This window comes from Sceloporus undulatus, chromosome 6, assembly GCF_019175285.1.
Source record: "Sceloporus undulatus isolate JIND9_A2432 ecotype Alabama chromosome 6, SceUnd_v1.1, whole genome shotgun sequence".
Lineage (NCBI taxonomy): Eukaryota > Metazoa > Chordata > Lepidosauria > Squamata > Phrynosomatidae > Sceloporus > Sceloporus undulatus.
In genome coordinates, this window is record NC_056527.1 from 105,028,995 (window position 1) to 105,053,089 (window position 24,095).

The 24,095-nt window shown below is 41.6% G+C and overlaps 1 protein-coding gene across 4 annotated transcripts in view; it reads right to left on the bottom strand.

Moving 5' to 3' along the window:
- Positions 1–3,496: 3,496 nt before the first annotated feature.
- PPP6R1 (protein phosphatase 6 regulatory subunit 1) overlaps positions 3,497–24,095 on the bottom strand; it is a 48,589-nt gene continuing 27,990 nt past the window's right edge. For 2 of the 4 annotated variants that reach the window (XM_042472941.1, XM_042472942.1), the window contains exons 6-23: positions 23,599–23,711; positions 22,742–22,855; positions 21,611–21,776; positions 20,922–21,074; positions 20,037–20,180; positions 19,470–19,534; positions 18,198–18,313; positions 16,564–16,649; positions 15,553–15,642; positions 14,647–14,744; positions 12,055–12,112; positions 11,813–11,961; positions 10,735–10,880; positions 10,234–10,405; positions 9,766–9,848; positions 9,039–9,135; positions 7,065–7,184; positions 3,497–6,180 (exon numbers count right to left, since the gene is read on the bottom strand). In XM_042472941.1, the coding sequence (XP_042328875.1) occupies positions 6,177–6,180; positions 7,065–7,184; positions 9,039–9,135; positions 9,766–9,848; positions 10,234–10,405; positions 10,735–10,880; positions 11,813–11,961; positions 12,055–12,112; positions 14,647–14,744; positions 15,553–15,642; positions 16,564–16,649; positions 18,198–18,313; positions 19,470–19,534; positions 20,037–20,180; positions 20,922–21,074; positions 21,611–21,776; positions 22,742–22,855; positions 23,599–23,711 (1,974 nt within the window). In that variant the 3' untranslated portion in view covers positions 3,497–6,176. Of the gene's footprint in view, positions 6,181–7,060; positions 7,185–9,038; positions 9,136–9,765; positions 9,849–10,233; positions 10,406–10,734; positions 10,881–11,812; positions 11,962–12,054; positions 12,113–14,646; positions 14,745–15,552; positions 15,643–16,563; positions 16,650–18,197; positions 18,314–19,469; positions 19,535–20,036; positions 20,181–20,921; positions 21,075–21,610; positions 21,777–22,741; positions 22,856–23,598; positions 23,712–24,095 lie in introns of those variants that run through there. The other 2 variants (XM_042472944.1, XM_042472943.1) reach the window with 2 other exon arrangements.

The window sequence follows — 24,095 nt, forward strand, 5'->3', positions numbered from 1 at the left end:
GCATAACTCCACAACTTGGAGAACTGAAGATACTCCAGAAAGATAAGTTTAACATTAAAAGGGATCACCAAGACATACATATGGATGGGGTCTCTCCTCTCAATAAGTATATATAAGTAAGGATACTGGTGGTCTCAGTCTCTAACTGAGCTACTATTGTTGTTTCTCTCCTAGAATCAGAGTTGGAAGAGACCACAATGGCCATCCAGTCCAACCGCGTCATGCAGGAACTCACAATCAAAGCATCCCTGACAGATGGCCATCCAGCCTCTGTTTAAAGACCTCCAAGGAAGGAGACTCCACCCCGCTCCAAGGAAGTGTGTTCCACTGTCTAACAAGGACTGCTAGGAAGAACCAACAACAAAAATGTTGTGCTTCCACTTCTGAATTTACAGTTGGCCCTCTGGATTTATGGATTCTTCATCTACGGATTAAGCCACCCACAGCTCGAATATATCTATCTATACACACACATATATATGTATACCAAAAAGCAAGCCTTGATTTTGTCATTTTACAAAAGGGATATCATTTTACTAGGCTGCCGTATGTAATGGGACTTGAGTATTCACAGCGGTCCTAGAACCAAACCTCAGGATACCAAGGTCCCACAGTATAAATCCCCAGGTATTAGAACTGTTTCTGTCCTTTTGCAAAACACATGCATTGACGCTATTGAACTAAAAAAATGCCTCTCTTTTATCATGTACCAGAAGTATAAATGCTTTCAAGCTATAATTGGTATATAATAAACAAAGCAATTAGAGTGAGAATTCCTGATTAGAATTAGGCCAAATCCTTTAGAAGAGAGTGAGGTGTTCTTAAAGTTCTGTGCCTAAATATTTAACGTAGGTGTGCATTTGTTTCATGATGAAAGAAAAATAGAAGGAAGTGGGCTCATGCCCAGTGGGCACAGCACTTTCCTTTCATTATGAAAGGAATGTTGTGTGTAATGAACACCTTCTTCTCAAATTTAGCAGAAAGGGGTTTAAATTAAAAGGAGGAACAGAAAAGGGCTGTCCTAGTGTATATCTAAGAGTTTTAAGTGTGTACCTCCCCTTTTGTTCTATGAGTTATAAAAAGGTTCACTCATTTAAAATGCATTTTCTTTAGCTCCTTCCCCATTCCAGAAGCTGCTGTAGAGTTATTATCTCTCATTATGCATTACCAGAATGGGTCTGGGTATCATATGGTTCCAGAGCAGCCTTTGCATTTCAAATTTGTTGGGGTTTATTTAGTTTTTATTTAGAGCTTTTAAGACCGCATCCAAATGTTACAAAACTACTGAGCAGAACAGGTAAGAGTCCTGCATGAGCAGCTCAGTTGGATGCATGGAACTTTTGGGACAGTGCCGTGTCAAATTTTAACATACAATTTGGCCCCACAGAACCCAGAGAGTTTGATACGCTGTGCTTGAAAGGTATTATCCAAAACAGATTGCGCATGCATTTTTGTTTAACCTTTTCTTGACACGTAGAATGTCTTCCTCCATTTCCACCTACAATATATTAAGGAACAACATGCATTCTCCACCTGACTCTACCTAACTGTACCTGTTTTCAAATAACCTGGCAGTGGTGTTCTCCTTGTTCATCTCACCTTCAGAAACTGGACTAAAACCTGAACTGAAACAATGAAAGAGTAGCAATTTGTCTTGCTTGTTCCAAACATCTCCAAATTTAACCCAACAGTCATAGCACTTTTAAAACATGTTTTACTTCTGCCACCCACCCTGTCCAAGGTTTAGCAAAAGCTCTTACCAGTATTATTTTTATTATTATTTTGCTACAAAGTTGAGGTTCTATCTGTACTTCATTAAGTTTTGAATAAACTCAATGTGACCAACTGAAGTTCTACCCCCCCCCCAGCAGTCTGGATAAATATGACTCAATATAGATCCAATTTCATAATTTAAACAAACAAATCAATGCAAAACCTTCAACAGAGTCTAAACCGAGAGGCTAGGGTATTCCTAAATAAAACATTTACTTTATTAAATATCTGTATTCTGTACTTCAATTTTTTTAAAAAAAATCTCAACAAGTACTATTGTGATTCCTGGCAGCTTAGGGAACACCCTCCTTGAAAAAAATAGACACAGGCGTAGGTTTCTATAGAATTTGCTAGTCAGCTTTTAAGAAATACAGGATAATGCCAGGATTCTGATTTTAAAACCAGGAATGGGAAACTGTGTGGTCCTCCAAATGTTGTAGAAATGCAACTGCCAGCCAAGCTGAACTGTGTAAGTAATGGTGAGCAATACTGGAAGTTGTAATTCAACAAGATCCGGAGGACTACATGATCCCACCCCTGCTTTTCAAGAAAAGCAAATGCTGCAGCTCCCTAACTTGTATGTCCTTTCTCATTTTGCCACCTTGACCACATTCTAATGTGTTCGGCAGCATATACTCTGGTTTTCAAATGTGAAATGTTGGAGGGTATATCTTGGTATGGTGCACTTTTAGTTAGTCATCCTGCTTCTTGCCTCTTGGGCTGTTCTTGTATCCCTCCCAGTTGCCTTAGAAATAAAAACAGATTGCAAGTCCCCTGACTCCTAACAGTAGCTCACCCACCACTAAAGCAAAAAGGTAAGAGTACCTTTACTGGGTGAGGCAATACTGGAAGGAAGGGTAAGAGTGGGTGGAGAGCTACACCTGAGGTGATGGCATTTCCAGTGGATCCCAGCCCTAACACTATTTTGGCTAATGCTGCCCAAAAAATGAGCCAGTGGGCTAGCTATATAAAGCATCTTATTGTCACTTTTCAGACTTCCTTGAAAATTTCTAGAAATAGCAAGTAGGCTCCTTTTTCTCATCACAATTGATGGAGCACACAGTCCCAGAAGGTCTGTAAATCCCCTCCACTTCCAGGCCTTGTCACAAGCAAGGTAAAGAGCGGAAGACTCCAGAATCCTTTACTCAGCATGCATGAATACCAAAACATAGAGAAAAGGAGATGCCAGATAAAAGCAGATTTGTACATCTGGCCACCAAAACAGAAAACGTATGAAAAATGGAGTCTACTAAAAGAAAACAACCCCATTTGGAAACCTTCACGCATTGCAGTGACAATAGCCTTTTATTACAGTCCACAGAACATTAGACAAAAAGCCTTCAACCAGTTTTTAGATGGTTCAAAATGTTTTGGTTTACTTGCTTACCTGACCTGGTTGTTTTATTTCATACCTGTATATTTTTAGTTTTGGATAAAATGTTTGCTGAAGCATATTGAACTGCTACTTTTTTGTGGGGTAGGAAAGTATCCCTTTTCTTCCTATGTTATTTTGCCTCTTGTACCAAATGACAAAATGCCTAGCAGCACATCCATTTGGTTAACTGAGGTCCAGTCGACTCTAAGAACTGCACAGACTCTTTCTGCAGCATGTGCATGGAAGGCCTAAGAAAAATGAAGAACTATAAAATCGAAATAAAATTGAGTGGGAAGGTGGTGCCCAAGGAAGTAATACTGTGCAGAAAAGAAAACAAAGATGAACCTATAATGGCCATAGAATCTCTTTATTCAAACAGAACACACACATACACACACACAGGGAAAAAGAAAATAATAATAATACCCAACATGGCATGACGCAGACAACGCGAAAGGCCACTTTTGTCCTTTGTGGTTTAAGAGCTTCAAGAAATATTGCCACTTATATTTTAGGGGTGGGTGGGAGACACAGGAGAGGACACTGTCTACTGACCACCTGCAAATAAAGAGGCAAGTTGGAGGGAGAGGGATGCTTAGTGCTTATACAAGGGAAATATTCCTCACCATAATTTTATTTCCTACCACCTTTGATGTTCAAAGACCGAACTTCACAAGTGCTGGAATTAGTTCTTGCTCTGCCCTTCTCCATACCAAGGTTCACAGGCACTGGGATCCCTTACTCTCCAAATCACAAGGAGTTCTCAAGGGATGCTTTCCAATACTCTTGTTCCAATTCTGTATTCAGAGGCAAGGATCAGGCAGTGATTTTGTGTTGTTGCTGTTTTTAAAAACTAAAAGAAGAAGCCCAAAACACATCAATAGCTTGGGGTGTGAGGTCAGAAGAAGAGGAAAAGGCTGTGGGACCTTTGATGGAGAATTCAATTTCTAAGAGCCCCACAAGAAGCATAGGATCTGTGACAGGAGGGCTGGAATGAGACCTCCTTGGCCTTCAAGAAAGGGTATAACTGGATCACTTTAGAACAACTATAACAGAGAAGGAAAACTGTTAGTTCCTGTACCTTGGAAGTATGAGAAGTGCAGTTTGGGTCTTGCGTAGTATTTAGGGCATGGAGCAAGAACTCTCTAGAGGAGACAGGAGAGCCCGGTTTCTATTAAATCCCCCCAAAAGATACCCACACTCCTAACAGATTCAGGGATCAATGGGGACGAGAAAAGGGATAATTCTAAAGTTATATTTCTGGAATATACTACTGACATGAACAAGCCATCCCTCCACCTTTTCCAACAGTTTCCTGAAGATGGAAAGTCTCCCTGTCCCTGAAGTCCCTAAAGAGTAAAGAACTCATTTTTGAATAAAGCTGCTGCAAGGACAGTGTAAGTGACCAAAGAAAACTCCAGCTACCAAAAAAAATATTTTCAGTTTGCACTGATGCAGCAGAGATACAGAAGTATAGAACTCCCCAGCTACCCCTGTGAGAAATTGTTGGGCTCTTCCAATATATTGCTTGGGACTAAGGACCATTTCCAAGATCAACTAGCATCTATGTTATTTGCAGGATAACCTCCTCCCACAGGTTTTCACAAATGCCAATGTTGGGAGGGAGAATGTGAAGATGGGCTATTGTGCTTCTCTCCACTTCTACCCTAATGCAACTGATGTATAGATCTGTGGGGAAAAGTGGATTTACCAAGCCCTTTAACTGTTAACCAAAAAAGACCCAATGTGGGGTGTTTGTGTGGATAGACAGGCAGAAGCCACTGGAAAGAAAATGGGATTAAATTAAGTTTAAATCTGAATGAGTTAATGAATGATGGAGGAAGTGAGAATCAAAATGACAACTTTAGAAAGGGTGATTCTATTTCACACTAGCGTACATACAAATCACTCCTTAAAAAAATCTCACCAAGTGGATTGTTCATCTTAGGAAGTTACTGTTTTGGACTACAATACCCATAATTCACCAACCAGCATGGATGATGGATTGAGGGAGGTATATTCTAATGAAGTAATCTTTCCAAGCTCATAGCTGAAATCCACCAAGTGAGGGGGAAGCTCCGGGGTGGGGAAAAGAAAACATTTCCATGCGGCACCCTAGGAAGGCTTGCTCTGTTTTGCTCTCCCAGCCTCCATTGCTCTCTTAGAGATCAGCTTCATAGAGTCAGGGGGACCGAGTGTGTGCACAGAAATCTGAGGAAGGGAATTTCACATGAGCCTGCACCTATCACACAATCCTCAAATCCTCTGCTTTTCTCCTAACCCTTGCAGCTTGAGGTAGAAGTCCTCACTGAAACGCACTATGAACATATGAAGCAAAGCCCCATCTTTCTTACCCTGTGCAATGCTTCTGGTTAATTCCATCTGCCTCCCTGTGGAAAATTTTGGGAGGGAGATGACACAAGGGAAGGGAGGGTGGGAAAATGTGGCAGATTTGTGCTTGCAGGTGGGGCACTCAACGGTTGAAAGAAAGAGACAGAGGGATATGTTGCTTGATGGGTTTTGTCCCTGCCCCACTCACTGATATCCCATCAGAAGACCTCTGGTACAATTCAAGCATCAATTTTAATTGCATCAAAACAGACAGGTTTTCCCAGTGCAGCAGCAGTTTGGGGGATGCAGGGAAATTGGCATTGTGCCACAGGAGGGAGAGAGGGATAGCAAGAAAGACTCTGACTGAGAATGCCCCTCTCATCCCCAGGGGAGTGTGTTTCTTGGGTTCGCTAACTAAAATGCCACAAGGAGGAAGATGCTTTTGCCCTTGTACACACATCCGTTTTGTTTCTCAGGTGCTTGTTGGTATCAGGTCCTGATTTCTTCAGTAACTGCTTGGGGTGGGATAGGGAGAGAGGCTGGGCCTTTCATTGCCCTTTGCTGCTTTCTCTTCGTGCCCCCCACCTACCCACAGGGATGAAGGCACCGGAAGGACTGGGGACAGTCCCTGGCAAAATGGACTTGATTGAGCAAGCAGCCGTGGTCCTTTCCCACTGATGAGACCCACTGAGCAGCTTTATCTGGGAAAGGAGAAGAAGAAAGAACCTTATATAGCATGTAATCAAGGTATATAGGGGTATTGCACACTCATAAGATAAAGAGTATTATGTCATTTGGGAGTTCAAGAACACTGAGTTGAACCCAATTAGAGTATTAAAAACTCAAAATATGTTTCTCATCCTCGTGGCTGCAAAGGGAATTTCTGCCACCACAGCACCTTTATAAAGAAAATGCAATCATGCTTGGGAGAAGGAAGTGATATACTCTGACAATCAATAGGAAGGGAAAGATGGTCAGGGCACACTCTCAACAAAATCAAAATTCTATACAACAAAAGGCTTCAGCTGTGTGAGCAGGCTGCAGAAAGAACACAGTCTTCATATACTGTATGATGATACATTGCTTCAAACAGTAAAAGATGAGAGGAAAAGGATATCCAAGACATAGAAGGCCCATCCTGACCACTGGAAAACTTGATGAATTTTCATTTTCACTTCTTCGGCCTGTTACAGACTGCCAAAATAAAGCTGCTTTGGGTCTCTTTGGAGGTATGCTGTTTAAATGATGCATGGGTCCTAAGAGTCGGGAGGTCACGCCAAAGCCACACTCCATTCCTAAGCACTGGAGTGCAGCTTTGGTGCAGCTTCTGGATTGTTAGGATACATGCATCATTTAAACAGCATACCTCCAAGGAGACCCGAAGCAGCTTTATTTTGGCAGTCTGTAACAGGCCGAAGATTCCACCAGGCACTAGCTGCACATTTTCCAAATGCCTAAAGCAGTTGTGGGAACCCTGTGGCCTGCCAGATGCTGTTAGATTACCCCTGTAGTGAGAAGGCAGACATCTCTCACAATACCTATCAGACTTGTTCTGTCTCTCATTTACCTGCTCCTAAAACCTTACCTGGCCGTTGCTTGCTGCTGCTGTTCTGTCTGTGGGGAGCTGTGCTCAGGTTGTAGAGCCTCTGTCATCCCCTGAAGTGGTTGGGTGGAATCAGAGGTAGATGGAGAAGGTTCTACTGTGCTGTTGTGGAAGATGGATGTAACACATACAAGTGGTTATAGGGCATGAATAACAGGGATTTCCCAGTCATAATACACAACTGCTATAAATAGATAATAGTTCTGATGTTCTTCTCTCCCAATCATATTCAACCACTTTATATTTTATTAGCAAAGGGCCCATTTCCCCAAACATCAGTATTTCTCCCACGGAAGTGCATGGCTCTCAATGACTACTGTGGAATAAAGTAAAGTACTACACATCAGAGACATGCCTGAAGGACCAGCAATCCCTGCATCCTCTGCAGAATTTTCCCTTGTATCAGTCTTTCAGGTGTATAACATTTTAAATATCACTTAGGTGATTTTAAGCCCCTTTTCAGATTGAACTCTCAAAAACAGATACAATTTAATGATTAATGATAACACAACAAAAAATGAAAGGGGACAAGATAAAATCCGTCCCCTGGTGAAGCAGCATTGCTTAACAGCTTGAGCTGATGGGAATGTAAACCAAAACACCAGAAGAGTACTTGCTTAGGGAAGACTGCTATAAAGAATTTTAGCATGTTGAATTTAGTCTAGAAACAACAATCAGCAACTAATGGAGTTAATAAAGAACAAAATCCACATTCTCACTACAGTTATTAATCTGGATGCCACATTTTAGACTAGTGGTTTCTGCAGACCTGTAGATCTTTATCATGCATGTATGACTTGTGGTACTAACTTTCTTCTATGCACCTGTCCTTAGAGAATACCAGGGCATGTGAAATCTAAAAAGATTATCAAAATAAGCTATTATGTTTTATTCATCTCAGTGGATGCTTTTAAATTAGCCGAATACTTTTACCTTGTACACTGCCTTGATGAGGCTTTACCTCAAAAAGCGACATGAAAATATTTCAAATAAATAAATGAAATCATCAGTAGATCCATAGTCATTAAAATCTGACAGCATATATCCTATTTCTAACCATCTGTTAATTGGTTCTTTAGAATATTAGGCAGACCAAAACTTCTTGCTTATCCCCAATTAGAACAGACCCATCCAATCAACTGAAGTTACTTAAATGTTCACTAACCAAGTTCTCATTGCTTTAATATGTATGTTCTACTTGAGACTGTTAATTGGATTTAAACCACTATCACCACATTCCTTTTCCCCCATCAGTATGATGGAGGCAGTACCTCCTCTGCCTTGCAGAAACAATGAAGAAAACTTCACCAAAGGGAGGAGTGAGCATGCCAAGTTAACCTTATATTGAGTTACAGCCAGCAAAATCCACGCCACACCTTTCTACTGGATGTTCACTGTACTAGACTTGTGTGGCTGAAGTAAATTGGGCCCTTATTATCCACCGGAGTTTGGTTCCAGGAACCCCGTGGATAATAAAATCCATGAATGTTCAACTCCCATTAAATATAATGGCACACCAAAATGGTGTCCCTTATATAAAATGGAAAATCAAGGTTCACTATTTGGAATTTATACTTTTTTGGAATATTTTTAAGCTGTGGGTGCTTAAATCCTTGGATAAAAGAATCTGTGGATAAGGAGGGCTGAGTGTACTCTGAAATCTAGGCAAACATTCACTTTCTTCCCAACATGCAATGAAATGGCTGCTAGGACACTACGTCCACATCTCTGCAATCACAAATGTGGGAACCAAGTTAACTGCCTGTTATGCTCACTAGCAGGTAGTGTCACACTTGCCTTGATGATTGTGGCAAAAGAGTGAAACCGTAACACACACACCAATAGTTTGTTATTTTTTCTCAGAGTTTTGTCCATTACTCAAGGAGTCTGCCAACATTAATGCGATTAAAGGCTGGTTATCCATTCCTTCTCAACTCTTCAGGGTTAAAATTTTACCTGGCTACTGTCCTCACAGTGGAGGGATTTGATGGGTCATTTCCTCCAGAGGGGCCTGTGTCTGGAGCAGGAGGGTCCTGTTGAACATTAGAAGCTGCTGCAGGTGGCAGAAGAAAGGCAAAAAAATCCCATCAAATATGCATACACAATAAAGGCAAAAGTGTATGAGTGGGGAAGGAAACTTATCAGGTATACAAGCAGGAGATGGTTCTGGAGGTGCTAGACAGAGCAATATGCAACCAAACCACACTGTCTGCATCCCCCCCCCCCAGGCATCGTTCCCTGGAAGTTTCTCACAGAAACTACACAAACAGTAATATGCAGGGAGCCTATTCTTGGCATGCTGTGTTGCTAACAGAGCTTGTAACGGTGCATATAGTATTTGTGATACCATGTGATGTTCCCTTTAAAAACTGTCACTGCTAAGGCTTTTAATTCAGATTTCAAGTGGAACTGTGAGCAGGATGGATGAAAAAGCAAACAAATCAAATATCCCTCCCCAGCTCTGATAATACAGCACAAATTTCAGAGCAAAGAGCAAAGATAACCAAAATTTAGTTAGCTTTGCAGAACGTGTTACTTGAGCTTTTTAACAGGAAAGATGAGCAATGCAAACAGCACACACTGGTAGATGCTATGGATTATAGACAAATGGTGCTGGAGAGGAAGTTGGTGGCTTATCCTGGATTCAGTCATCCTGTTTCAAAAGAACTAGAGCACTGCTCACCTCTTGCTGACGATACATTGCTTTGCGTCACTTCCTGAGCAGAGACAGCAGGGGAGGCAGAACCTGTAAGTGCTGTGGAGGGACTAGAGAAGCAAAGACATAAAATAGTAAGAAGTGGGGGGGGGGGGGAACAAATGCCAACAGAGCTCTTTCCTTGCTGCCCTAAACTCATCTCCTGGCACCTGTTTTTTTGCCGGAGGGAAGCCGCAGCTGCCAAACTGCCAGTGAACTTTTCTGCTGGTTCTTCTAGGGCCATGGCAGTGGCGTGTGGATACCGCTCAATGCTTACAGGGAGCCGCCACTGTTACGCCCTCATCACATGCTAGGGTTGCAGGGCGTGTGGGTGCTCTGCCCTCAGGCAACCCTAGCACGTGATGAGGGCGTCCCCTCAATTCCACCTTCCTGTTCCTCACCGAACACCTTTTTCAACTGGGCACCAAGAAGATCATAAGTATTAGAAGGCCTCACCTCTCTTGTGTTGTGGACTCTGCAAATGAGGCCCAGTTCTCATCTATGGTGGTTTGGGAGGTGTCTGATCTGGACTGATCCCACACTGCTGCTCCTGTGTCAGCTGCTACAGATTGCGAGGACACCACAGATACTGATGAAGGATCAGAGGAACCGTCTGCCCAGCTGCGATCTATGGAGTAACAGATTTGTACAGGGGTTCAAATCTAACTAGAGCTAACAAGTACAGTGAGCCCTGGTCATTACATATCTCCCTAACCTTGGAAAAGAATCTGGCGCTCACACCTAATGCAGCAAAGCCAATTAAACCACAGAGGGCCTGACACCATCCTTTGTGTCAGGATTATTCCACACTCACAACCACCCTCCCACAACTAATCTGGCTATATTGGGTTGGACTTTTTAGAAGTACTCCCAAGTCAGTAAACTGATGACAACGCCTCCAGTTCACCATACTGACCTCTTTCTCCCACCAACACAAATACCTCACAGAGCTTTCACCTTCTAACGTTCTCTCCATCTCTGTTTGTTCACCACAGCCGTTGCTGACATGGATGGCACCTCCGTCTCCCCCGCCAGGATCTTCTTCACCCCCTTCTCCCTCTTCTGAGTCTTCACTGTCCTCACTATCTGTACTGCCAAGGCTTCTGCAAAGGAGGAGGGGGAGAGAGAAAGAAATGGGACATATGTAGATATTCCTAAGACCAGCAAATCTTTTTATCTCCAGTTGAATGTCAAGTTAGTGGACAAATGGAGATACTGCTGCTCTTTCCATAAAGTTTTCTCTACAAAGCAGATGGGCATAAAAAAGGAGATCACTGGTGTAAAGAAATATAGGACTTCTTTTATACCACTGAGTAGGAATAGAGGACAATCTGATGAGATAAAATAATAACTTTTTTTTAAACTGTCATTATAAGAATTTAGGGATAAAGGATCATCAGCCTTCTGGCACAAGACTGATCAGAAAGAAATCCAAGGCTTGTGTCTTGGAAGAACAAAACATGTACCAACACGGAACAAAGGACACTATTTAGAAAACTGGTTCCCGCCAAGAGGAGGGACAGGAACTTCACAATGTTATTTTTTTTAAAAACGGAGAGGGCTTGCAAAGAGGCAAAGACCTGATAGGAAATGAGTAAAGACTATGCCTGTATGCTTATAATATGAATGCAGATACTGTCTACACCAATACATCACAGGCCTGGATTTGATTTCTTCCACAGAGGGTTCTTTGGAGTCATGAGTGCCATAATGTCCTGGTGTACTCTTGTGTTTACTGCCAGGCAGGAACCAGAAAACTACTCTCCTGCTTAAAATAGCTGAAACCATAATGTAGGGGGAAGAGAAGATGTAAGGAATAGCTCTGTAGAAAGGATAACTTGGGGCAGCCTGCTTACTAGGTGGAGGAAGGACTAAAACTGGTAGCTCTCTTCCCACATAATCTAAGCTATGTGAAAGCAGCAGCAGAAGAAAAAGACCACCTGGTCCTGGCCAGAGCAACCAGAACCCTTGCCCAGAGTAAGTTTAATTGAACCCAAAGGTGCCTTCAGGCACAGTACAGGGCATCCTCCCTCACCTGACAGCAGTGGGCGGGACCAAGCCAGATGAGACAGCAGCCTCTTTCTCTTGCCAGATGTCTTCCCCATCTGAACCATCAGCCTCTTCATCATCATCAAACTGCTGGATTCGCTCCTTGTAGCAGATATCAAAAAGGTTGGAGTTGGGCTATGGGGAGGAAGGAAGGGAGAGGTAGTTGATATTATAGGCCAAGTTCAGAGGTGGGGGAGGAAGAGACAGCTCTGGAGAAATTGCACTTACACTGTCATCATCTGCATTCAAGGAGAAAGTGATGTTGGCTGTCTTATCGAAGGGGGCACTGAAACAAAGCAAAGAGAGCAAGATGGGAGTTGGAAGACGTTATTGTACCCTCATATGGAACAGCCGCAAGGTTTAGTTTGGAAAGAAGTATCCATATAGCCTGGTGGATTGGGAATTTATTCTTTTGAGGTTTTGGAAGCTTTAGAGTTAAGAATAAACTATTCCACTCTTATGCAGCATTTGAGAGAATGTATTCAAAACAACTTTCCAAAAGATAACTGTCAGTAATATTATATCCCCATTGCAGAAGGGGGAGGGCAAGACAGAGACAGCTGCTAGCCTAAGGCTCCACAGTGGATCAGTTTATGGAAAGAGAGAAGACTTTCCATGTTGTAGTTCTGTCTTAGCTACAATCCTATTTTTCCTTTTCTTTCAGCCATGCCAAAACAAACTAACAAAAAAACCTCAAGCTTCTCCCTACATTAACATTTTAACAGATCAACTCGCCACCTGCATTAGGATTTGTAGTTTTCATATGTTTCTCCATTAACTCTTTCCCAAATGAAACAAAAGCTGCAGATCCCTTCCCTGCTCCCAGCAAGGAACCAAAAATGGCAGAACATCGATGAGGACACAGATGGGCTTTGAGCCCACAATTTATGCAATTAATTCTCCTTCAAAATCAGTGTGGCTCCATTAATTTTTTTAAGCCTCTTATTATAATTTTATTTCAATCTGCAGTTTGTGTATTGCAGTGCCCTGGATTATGTAATGCTGTGCATGTTTTTAAAAAGAGCACGCTATACTTTGTTTTTCAACAGTATACTGGCACTGTAATAGCTATTACATCCCCCAAATCAGTTCCAAAATCTTTTAATTAATTAATAAATCTAATCTACATTCAAACCAGAGGCCTTACAATAGATGTAACAAAACAGACTTATACACAGACATAATCAGCTGAATCAATGCACCAGCTGTAACCATCAGCAAGTGCCTGAGAAAGTCAGCCTCCTGATCAAACATTCCAGCAATCTGTGTTATATCATTTTAGTTCATCTTATTTCCCAAAACGTTTTGTGCAGTCAACCACACTTTTAACACAGCCAAGATAGTCTCAGTGTGCTTTTGCACAGACTAGATCTGGACTTTCACTTTTAGCCTGATCCACCTGGGTGATGTATCCATGTTGGGACAAAGGGAGGCAATATTGTAGATACTCAAAGATGGAGGGGACACATATAGCCTGATGCCCCACCATGGCATAAAAGGAGCACAGCAGCATATTAGGTATTACCTTTTCAGCTGTCGGAAGTGAGCACTGCAGGGCAGACAGGCAGAGAGAGGGAGAGAAAGAGAGAAAGAAAGAGAGGCAGACACATGAAATTGGGGGGGCTGGGGAAAGATATTGCTCTTGGGGGTGGGGTGAGGGATTGCTAATAAGCTTCCAGACTCCCTCTTTCTTGTACTAGTTCTGTCCTCCAAAGGAGAAGACTCATGCTGGTCTCAACAAGAACAAAGAACTGGCAAAGCACAAACTGCTGGGCAGTCTTGACAGAGAAAATAAATTAGGTAGATAGTTATAGGATCTAGGAATACAAGGGGCCTTCCTCACCAGACTACTGTTTTAGGAATGAACAGAGCAAGGCACTGAAACCCAGGTACAATCCCAGTGTGGCTTCCAAACTTGAATGGAACCTTTCCTTCTCTATTTGTGGGTTTCCTGGAGGCATCTGATTGGCCACTTTAGGAATCAAGAGCACTGGGGAAGTACTGCCTTTAGTCTGACCCAGTAGGGCTCCTTTATATTTTCATGTAAGCCATCAATCTCCATAGGGAGAACCCAAGAATCCTAAGCCCAGATGAACACCTTGATGTGTAAAGCAAAGATTCCACATTCTCACCCTTATTTCCTAGATTGTTCATCTGCCTTCTATGAGAAATCAATCAATGCTTATCAACAGTGCTCACTCAAAACGGTGCATAAAGCACAGCCTTCCCAAGATTGTGGCCTCCAGAACTTCTGATCTATAACTTTCAACAACCACAGACAGTATGACCGATGATCAAGTAGGATGAAAGTTGTAGACCAACATATCTGAAAGGCTGACCTAGTATCTCCTGTAGATTCCTTGTTAGGATAAATGGCCACAGGCCTCAGACCTCTTCACCTTCTTCCCAGGTCTGCATTGTGCATTGTCACTCCATGTGGGTGTACTGTGTGCAAGCACATACACATTACACACACGATATTCACCCCACATTTGCAGAAAGCTATTGCAAGCAGTCTAACCAACACAGGAAAGGACCAGCAGAAGGAAGACAGGTGTTCCCTCACTCTAAGTCCAGGCAGGTGCAATCCTATATGGAGCTCCAGATAAATATTACACCTTTCTTCAGGTTCTGGCTCTGAGCCTCTCATGAAAGCATACTTCCTTCCTGAAGCACACAGAATTCTCCCATGTCATTCGATTGTATACACAGGATATGAGGTTTATTCTCAGATAGACAACACAGAACAGGTTAGAAAAGGAAAGATAACACAAAAACAAAGCACAAAAATAAGTAACTGAGAAAGTGACCATCACTAACTTGACATTCTCTTCTTGCTCGCCAAACTCCTCATCATTAAAGCCAAAGTGGTCAATGAATGCTGAAGTCATCTGCTGTAACTGATAATCCACAAAGGCCTGTATGAGGAGAAGAAAGAGAAGACAAGATAAAGGTGAATTACAGTTCAATTGGGATAGGGAGGACAGGAAGTAGTTAGGTCCAGTGAGACTATCTAGATCTTATGGAAGAAAAATAAAAAGCCAATGAAACATTGCTTCCCAGCTATTAATCCAAATTTACAAAATGAGTTCCATCTGAACTCAGCCCAATCCACATTTATCTGAGTTGAATAGCATCTGTTTGGATTACTCATTTGTTTTATATTATCTTATTACTCCCTGTGTGAAATATACAAAGCAATGTACAAGACAAGGCAATTAGAGTAACAACTGGGGGAAAAAGAAGAAAATAACAGGATTCCATACTCAGTGCCTTAAAACAGAGTGAACAGAAATGCTGGGAAAAGCAGGTTACACAAGCATCTCTGTCTTACATCATAGATGGATCTTTCCTTTTAAGGGGATGAGGTCATCGGTTGAGAGAACAAGGATTCTATATGATCTCAAGCAATCTAAACCATGTAGAATACATCCCTAAATATTAGGTGTTATGATTGCCATGGTTTCCAATGTGTTTCCAACGTGTAAAAAAACTATCCTAGGCTTCTTTAATGCAGTATGAATTTATTTTCTATTCAATAATTTACACATAAGTTGGTGCAGGAAAAGAAAGAGATTGTAGAGGAAATAAGAAAGAATTTTGGATCAGGTGCCATCAGCTCTACCTAGAGTTTAAAAAACGTTCTAGGCTCCCGAGTAATCGAAAATGTGTGTGTTGCTCTAGCCCATGTTATCCAATAGGCCCTCAATGGGGCTACACACTTGCCTGCTGCAGAACAGCCTCCTGAGGGAAGTTGAACTCCTTGAGGTCATTCTCATCATCATCACTTGATGAGTGGAGGTTGTGCATGTTAACCTGAAGTTAATGAAAATGAAACTTGGTTAGAAGAATTCTGACAGGGGAAAAAATAGACTTCAGTCTTTCATGTAGAGGGCAGAGAATGAAGACCCCAAGACTAAAGCTAATAGAATCTACTTCCTATGATTTTTTTCTCTAATCTGGAGCCCTCCAGAAGTGTTGGCCTACAATGGACTTCCAATGCTCTATAGGTTGATTCCCCCTTTATTGTCAGAGTTAACAAGCTCTTCAAACTCTTCTCCCAATTCCACTCTCACTTTCACCAGCATTGCCTCACACAAGTTCTTTCCGCAGACATGTTGGTAAAATGTTGAGCCTCCCCATCTCCCAATAGTCTCACCACTTCGGTGAACATTTTGGTTGAAACATGCTGTCTAGAGAAAACTTTCTTTCAACTGAGAATGTAAGAGCTTAAAACTGAACTCAAAAACACCAATTCTTTCCAAGGAGTTCTAAAACACAGAATATACAGGCCAGGATTCTACATCACTTCCAGAACAAAGTAAGTTAATTTTGGCTCAATTATATTACAACTGAATTACTGAACCATTATAATGAAACTCAATGTATGCAACTTTTGTGGATAGTCAACATACATGGCTGACATGCCACTGTGCAATTGTAATACGTGCTATTTGATTTGTTTTTATGGCCTTCTCTATGAAGAAATCAGCTTATGCTGCCATCAATTCGATATGACCATTATTTGTCATCTACAAACTGCATCCCACATGCACAGCACAACTTATGCCTGCATAACAGGATGCCAGCCATAGAGTGTAAGATTAACAGGAAAAAGAGCTGTAAGTGCAGAAAAGGGCAGGTCGTCTTTCCATTTCTAGTAGCATCTTTTCTAATTATTTCATAAACAAGTAAGACAGCAACATAAAACAGAAGTAGCAAAAATAGAAGACTTACAAGATCCACAGTATTCTTCTTGTTTGTTTCTGACAAGGGCCCAGAGACAAACCTCTCCCACTGTTCTTGTTCCTCCTCAGGTAGTTCTGAAAAGCAAAAAGTGTGAATTGGAAGTACAGGAATAGTGAACAGAACAGCCTTACTCAACAGCATTGCAGAAGGGGCAATGGACAGAGGGAGCAACTACACAAGTCACTTGGAACTCTCTTCTCCAGAGAGAAGCATTTGAAATGATATTATGAGAAAACATCACAAGTTACTATCTGCTACAGGGCTTTTAAATACAAAGATTCTGTATTTCATTCAGATTTCTCCTTCATAGCTTTGTCTAATTCGTTCTCTATAACCCTCAAAAGATAAGGGAGAAAAAAACATCTGCAAGTATTGGTGTCTGCTTACTAGGAATAACTAGAATTTTTAAATGCTCCTCCAACAGGTTACAGGGATGGGTCATCTCCCCCACAAGTCATCAGGTCTTCTTTCTATGCTATGCTCTAATCTTTCCTAACAGAGATAATCAATTGGTAGGCAATAATCAGATTGACTGTGATGGATCCAGGTAGGGGAAGCTGGGTGGAATTTCAATTCCAGTTCCCATTCAGATATGAACCTTGCCAGATGGCCCTGTGTCAGTCATTATGTTTCAGTCTAACTTGTTTCACAGCAATACTTAGGAGGTTAAGATGAGATGAGAGCCACCATAGATACTGCTTTGAGATCATGGAGCAAGATAACTGTCTATTATTATGACAGGACAATAATGTGTAAAGTTCCCAGCCATGTGCAAGAATTGAGGCTTCCCAATTTTGAAGGGGTCACACTTGTTTGTTTAGTATAAGGGTTGACCCATATTGGAGTCCACAAGGCTGCATGCTGTCATTTTGAGCTCTTCTGGAACTTCAGAGGATTGCAATTCTTGACATCATTTGGGCAACTGGAAACAACATCTCATCACTCTCAGGTTCTGTTTCTGGAATTTTAAGGCTATTTGGGGGACCCTTCATCCTAAAATAACTTGTAGTGGGATAAACCTCCTAAAATGAATGTTTTTTGATTGAAAATTGATTTTTAAAGCCACTCCCCCCCCAGCAGGAACAACAGAGTCCTGGGGGGGGGGGGGGTCCCAAGGGCTGCACAGGATCTCCCAAAGGGCAACGCAAGGCCTACAAGCCACATGATTTCCACCCCTAATTTAGCACAACTTCCACATAATCAGCATCACCTATTTGACTTTTTAAATTCTTTCTACCAAAGTATCTTCTCTTAATTCCTAGCAAATCAGAGAGCAAATAATCCATATGACATGCCTCCACTAAACCTCCATTTGCAGAATTCTATAAATACAATATTCTAATCAAGGTTTCTTAAAGGAAAACTACAGTAATTGTTATCTACAACAACAATTAGCCCCATCTTTACCTTAGAAAAGAATTCCCTATATAAAGAGCAGATTCCAGCTCAGATTCACCAGCACTGAAATGAGGGGGGGGGGCTATATTTTTTCCACCTGAAAAACCAGGAACTGAATTTCTAGAATGTTACTATAAGACAAAGGCTCTGTTCAGCAATAGAAGTTATTTAAGTCATTCTTGTTTATAGCAATTAGCTCATCCTGAAGCTGCAATGTTGATTACCTTTCAAGAGCTGTTTGACCACAGTAGAGTGCGGCCACTTCTCAGAGCCTTGAGCTAAGGCATTGGCAATGCGGGTGAGATGCCCCATATAGCCCTTACGCCTGCCCCCATCCACCCTGCAAGAGAAGAGAGTGACAGAGAGTGGAGGCTGCTAAATATCATGACAAGGAAGGATACCAGTGGAATGACAAGGGAAAGAGAGATCTTTGTAGACCATGTGGGTTGTGATAATCAGTCTATTCTGGGGTGGAATGCATAGTCGGTAGATGGCAGGCAGAAAAGAACAAGGAATATATGGCAGTGGCCATGCTGGCTAGGAGATTCCAATGACCATAGTCCAAAATGTAATTTTGCCAATCTGTCAGAACATTTTCCCATCTAGACTAGTGCTGTTCCTTTGACAGCATCCTTCCAAGTCTCAAGCACAGGACTTTCCCATGACTTGTTGCCTGTGTTGAACCTGGGATTCAATGAGGCCTACTCCTGAGACATAGCCACTCCCTATAAAATTAGTTTTAGTTCACTTCATAAGCAGATCTTTTCCTCCTGACTATAGTCTGTCTATTCTAAGAACACTAGGAGTTGAAGGAATTTCAGCTGCATGTTATTTCTGCATTACCAGCAGGGTCTTCCAAATAACAAGTGGACGTGGTAACCAAGGTGCATGGAGGAATATAAGGACCTTAAGTGGAAGGTTAGGTTCTAAAGTGGACCTGGGGGGCGGGGTTGGGGAGTGATGCCCTCAGGGCCCTAAAGTGCAACCCCTTAAAGTCCCCATGAAACCCCAAAAGCCCCTTACAAATGTATTTGAAATTGTCCAATTTTTACCAAACTTTCCCAAAACAGCTGAAAACTGCTGCAAAGTGTAGTGTCCCCCTCCCCAACATACCCTGAAACCCTCACCCTAAAATAAAAAGGGCTAAAGGAATGAGAAAAGCCAGATAAGTATCATAATGAGATACAATGAGCAGAAACTGTGAATGATTAGTACCAAAGAATGAGGAGAATGAGGGGGGAAAGGGTCAAAGAAGTCCAGGAAAAGAAGAGGGCAGATCAGAATTTGGTAAACTCAACCAAAAGAGTGTTACATGGAGCTATAATGCACTCTGAAAATCCTTGCTTGACAAGATAACAGACTCTTAGATTCTGAAATCCAGGTGGCTCTTATTTACTTCTGAGATTGCTCACAAACACTTACTTTTTAAGGGAAGAGGAAAGAAGAAAAGGAACAAACTAACCACCCCACCCCAGCCATCTCCATTAAATACTCACTGAGACTGTTCATTTTCTTCCCAGGCAGACAAGATTCTTTGGATTAAGCGACACTTCTGAAGCAGCTACAGAGAAAGGCAAAATGCAGCCATGTATGAGAAGAATGCCATAGCATGAAAATCAACACCTGAATTGGAATAGGAAGGATTTCAGTTTGTCAAACAGCAGCTTAATGGTTTTAGATGATAGTTTTAGAAATTTCTAAGCATTATGGGTGTACAGGAAAATAAAAGCAGGCGATGGGGGTAGTTTCTGTTAAACTGCAAATATTAAATAGGGTCTGGATGAAAGCCTTTGAAGGCCAAATGGCAAAAATGTGTTTAATGTAGACCATCCCTACAGTAGATTGCAGATTAGTAAATTGCCAGTTCCATTCATTTTACAGGTCGCTTCCTAGCTCCTGAAACCATACTGGCCTCAATTTTTTTAAAAAAAATTCTGCTTCTATGTCTGGTTATTTATTTGAAAACAAAAGCAATAGATTGATCCTGCATTCAGCAATCTATTATCTATCTGTATAGAAAGAGCTTGAAACCACAGGCATCCAACTCACCCCATGAAACTTACATGTTGGATGATAGGGTTAACTGGGAGGGAATCAGAGTGGTTCTCAATGGTCTCGTCTATAGTGTGGGAACTGAAGACATTGCTAAGGCAGGCCTCCACCTGAGCATGTAAGAAGTTGTTGTACGTGTACTTAAAGTAAAGGTCCTGAGAACAAAATACAGAAGCAGAGTTTCAGTAATTTATGCAATAATTAAGTTTTACACTCCACAACCTTTTGCAGTCCTCCAAATCAAGAGCACAGTTTCTTAAGAAAAAGCCCACCACTTTGTGAAGCTGTAATATTTAGGCAATCATGAATGTAAATTAACTCAAACATTCAAATCAACCACAAAAGGTGCCATTAGTAAATTGCATAGTAGACTGTTCAAACATTTTGAATTTGAGAGTTAGAAAAGTGATAGGTGGCGAATGCCATTGTAGATGAAGAATCTACCCCAGAGAGAGAGGAAGGGGGAAGCACAATGGTTATTCTAAACAATGACTACTACCACATCTTCAGCCAACATTTGTTTTTCTCTCCTTACAACTATTGTTTTTCTCATTGCAAATTCATTTTGATAGTAAACTGATGCAAACTCCAACAATCAACCAACAGTTCTCTAACCAAGTGACAGCCCTAATACCTCACCAATGGCTTTTCTTTAAATTCAAGTTCATTTCAGAACAGGTCCTGTAAACCTTTTAAAAATGCAAGCTTTGTTACTGATTAAGTAATAAATAATTTCAAGATCATACACTTTGAACAAGTGTTGTCCTATGTCAAAAAGTAATGACAATGGTAGGCATGTCATATTTCTAAAACTGTAAACATCTTACTTGGTAAGAGTCTCTTAGAAGAAGAACTGAGTATGGAGCAAATGCTGACGGGTACAACACTATACTCACCAACATCGTGTCAAGGGCACCGAGCTCTATAATCTCATTCTGCAGAGCTGCATTGTTGGTGCCCAGTGAGCTGGCCAGCAGCTTCACCACATGCAGTCGTGTATTTCCTAATGGAGGGTCCAGGATCCCCCATGTTGTCTGTAGGGGCTCTTTCTGTCAGAGGGGGAGAGATGCAGAAAATACTTTCCTGACATGTGTTTCACCTCCATCACCAAACGTACCCAAGTAGCTAATTTCTCCCATACACTTCACTGGTGACTGCCAAGACATTTCATTGCTTCTTTCAGGATGAACCAAGATGATGGGAATATTAAGATACATACCCCCTTGCTTCCACTATTTTTCCTGGCAAAGAACAGTACTGCAACTACTGAATAAGGTGCCCTTACTCTGCAACTACCCCTCTCAAATATAAACACATTAAAACAAAAAACAAAAACTTAGGCTTGTGGCTGCTGCTATGGTGGGATTATGTTGATTTATTCTACAGCCAGGATGACGAAACTCTGCACCTCCAAATAATTTAGACCACAGCTCCCACAATAGCTTGGGATTTCTGCAAAAACTCCCCTCATATTCCACGGCAATGTGTTGAGGGTGTCTTCCACTCCCAGAATTCTTTAAATTCTTAGATGCCTTCACAGGCCACCCACCTCTTTCATGTCCAATATAAGCTAATATATGCACACCTTTGGCGGGTCGAGGAGCAGCCGGTGAAGCTCCCTGAGACGCTGTTTGATAGCAAGCAGAGTGCCCTGACTCGCCTGGCTAGAAGCCACTTCACAGTTGGGCCCAGTCATTTCCATCTGCCCCTCCATGTTGCAGTAAAAGCCTCCCATGCCACCCAGCTCCGTCCTGCAAGAAACAGAGGAAAGAACAAGGTTGGTTGAAATAAAGTGCTACAGCTGTATGCACTTCTAAGGTATCTAGATACTATGTCAGGGAAATTCAATATCTTTGAGTACAGTATGCAAATAAAGTTAATTATGTCAGGTGTCCTACTCTATTATATTTGAAACTGTCTTTCTTCCTTCGACATAACTCATTTTGATTTTCAGAGTTATAGTGTTGGAACAAAATTAATACTGAAGGCTTTGTTTGCTTTAACCACAAGAACTGAGATATCAAAAATACAAAGCTATGTGGGGGAAAATAAGGATGCTCAGAACAGGAGAGTGCTTCAACTGCAAAGATGTAGAGCACTATGCAACAAATCCTAACCTTACCCTACTGAACCCCTAATCTGGTTACTAGAGACTTCACAAGTCTCTGCATGGAAGAATGAAAAATAATTTTGTTGGGAGGTGAAACTGTCAAAAGAAAAATGCATATTATACCTCCCACAACAAAATACATCTTGCACTGGACATTCAAACATATCAAGCTTCTGGTACGTTCTGGAAAAACGGAATACATGCAAACTCATATATATTTTTTAAAACATATTTTACTGAAAAATGTGTGTGAACATGTTCTTGTAAATGGGAAAAATATGTGCAAACACATGTAACATTAGGGAAAGTGTGTATTGAAAATGGATATAAATGTACATAGGGAAAGGAAAAGAAAATCTTCAGTATGATACAAATAAAGGGTACAAACAAGAGTGAAAGCAGGATTTGGGGAATCAAAACAAAATCAACACTGAGAGTTCCCATGTTTTATATGCTTCTGATCAGCCCATCACAATAGTCATGGAATGAAAAACTGCTGAAAGCACAATGCACCTGTTCAAAGTACAGCATATACAACCCTGCAAATATTTTAGCCTTTCTATGTTTCCCTCTGCATGTAGGACCTTGCCTATCTCCCCCACACACCTGGGTCTGCGTGGTTCCAACAGGGTCAGCAAGACCTGGATCCCATTGACAATGACAGACTCACTCTGTTCTCCATCCAGCATATTGCTTAGCAGCTGCTCAATCGTCTCCTGCCTGAACACAAAATAGTGGAATTGAAACTGGTTATTAAACAAATCATATGCTCTAAAGTGTTGGGGCTGTGTTGGTGTCAATCTGTGAGATTCTTATAGGCATGCCACACCGAGGTAAAGAGAGAATAAAATAGACTGAAATAAAGATAAACTAAAGAGTAAAACAGAGGAACAGTTCTTGATGTAATAAAGCAGAGCTGAGGAACTTTTGGCCTCCAGATATTTTCAATTCAATTTTTATAAGCCCCAGCCATATAAGCCTAGTTCATTAAGTGCAGGACAACAAGGTCCCCACCTGTGGACCAAAAGCTTCCCATAATGCTGTTCAGATGGCAGTTGAAGAGAAACAGGGGAAGGTACTCTGGTCTTGTCCTGGAGGCATGCAGCAACACAGGGCATCCCCACTCAAGAGCAGGGGCTGCAAGTCACTTCTAAGATGCTGCTGTGCATAAATGCAACATGTCTGACTACAAAAAGATCACAAAGAATAACCCTATGAGGGTGTTTGGACACTGAGTACCAAAGAAAATTCACAGTGATGAGAGGTTTAAAGCCACTACCCGCAATTCCTATTTATAACTAAGAATTTATTCAAAAATTCAAGATGATCAAGTACACTACCCTAAACAGATGTAAGTTTGTCTTTCTTTGCCAAATCAATTTCAGCTTATGACCCTTATTTCAAAGCTCAGTGCAAGGGTATCCATCCCTTGATGCCAACAGTGTCATCAGACCAGCACTTACTTCTCAAGTGTGGACAGAAGCTGGTCTGGCTCGGGACTGTCCTGGATTTGGATCATCTGTTCACGGCTCAGCCGGATGATGTCACACAAAGACTGTGAAGCGTTGGAATGTTGCTGTACGAAGGGGGATGAAAGCAGAGAGCAAAAAAAGTTTGAAAGATCAATTCCAGAGAGAGCAGCAGCTTGCCACACTGGAAAGTCCACATTTCACCAACCACACATTAAGCTACATGTTTCCATTTCTCTCTACTGAGAGCAGGCAACAGAAATAAATTCTAAGCCAGGAATGGGGAAAGTGGCTGCTTTTGTGACCCCTAGAAACCCTCAATTTTTTTACTCAAAAGAATCCCTGACAATATGTAGGAGGAAAGCTTAGCATTTTTTTGGTCTTTCCTGAATTGAAGGCCAGAAAGTGGTGAACCTGACCCCCCCCCCCCCAACTTGGGGGCAATTTCAGAGCAGGAAAAAAGTGTTAATGGCAGTGGCAGGTCTCTAAGA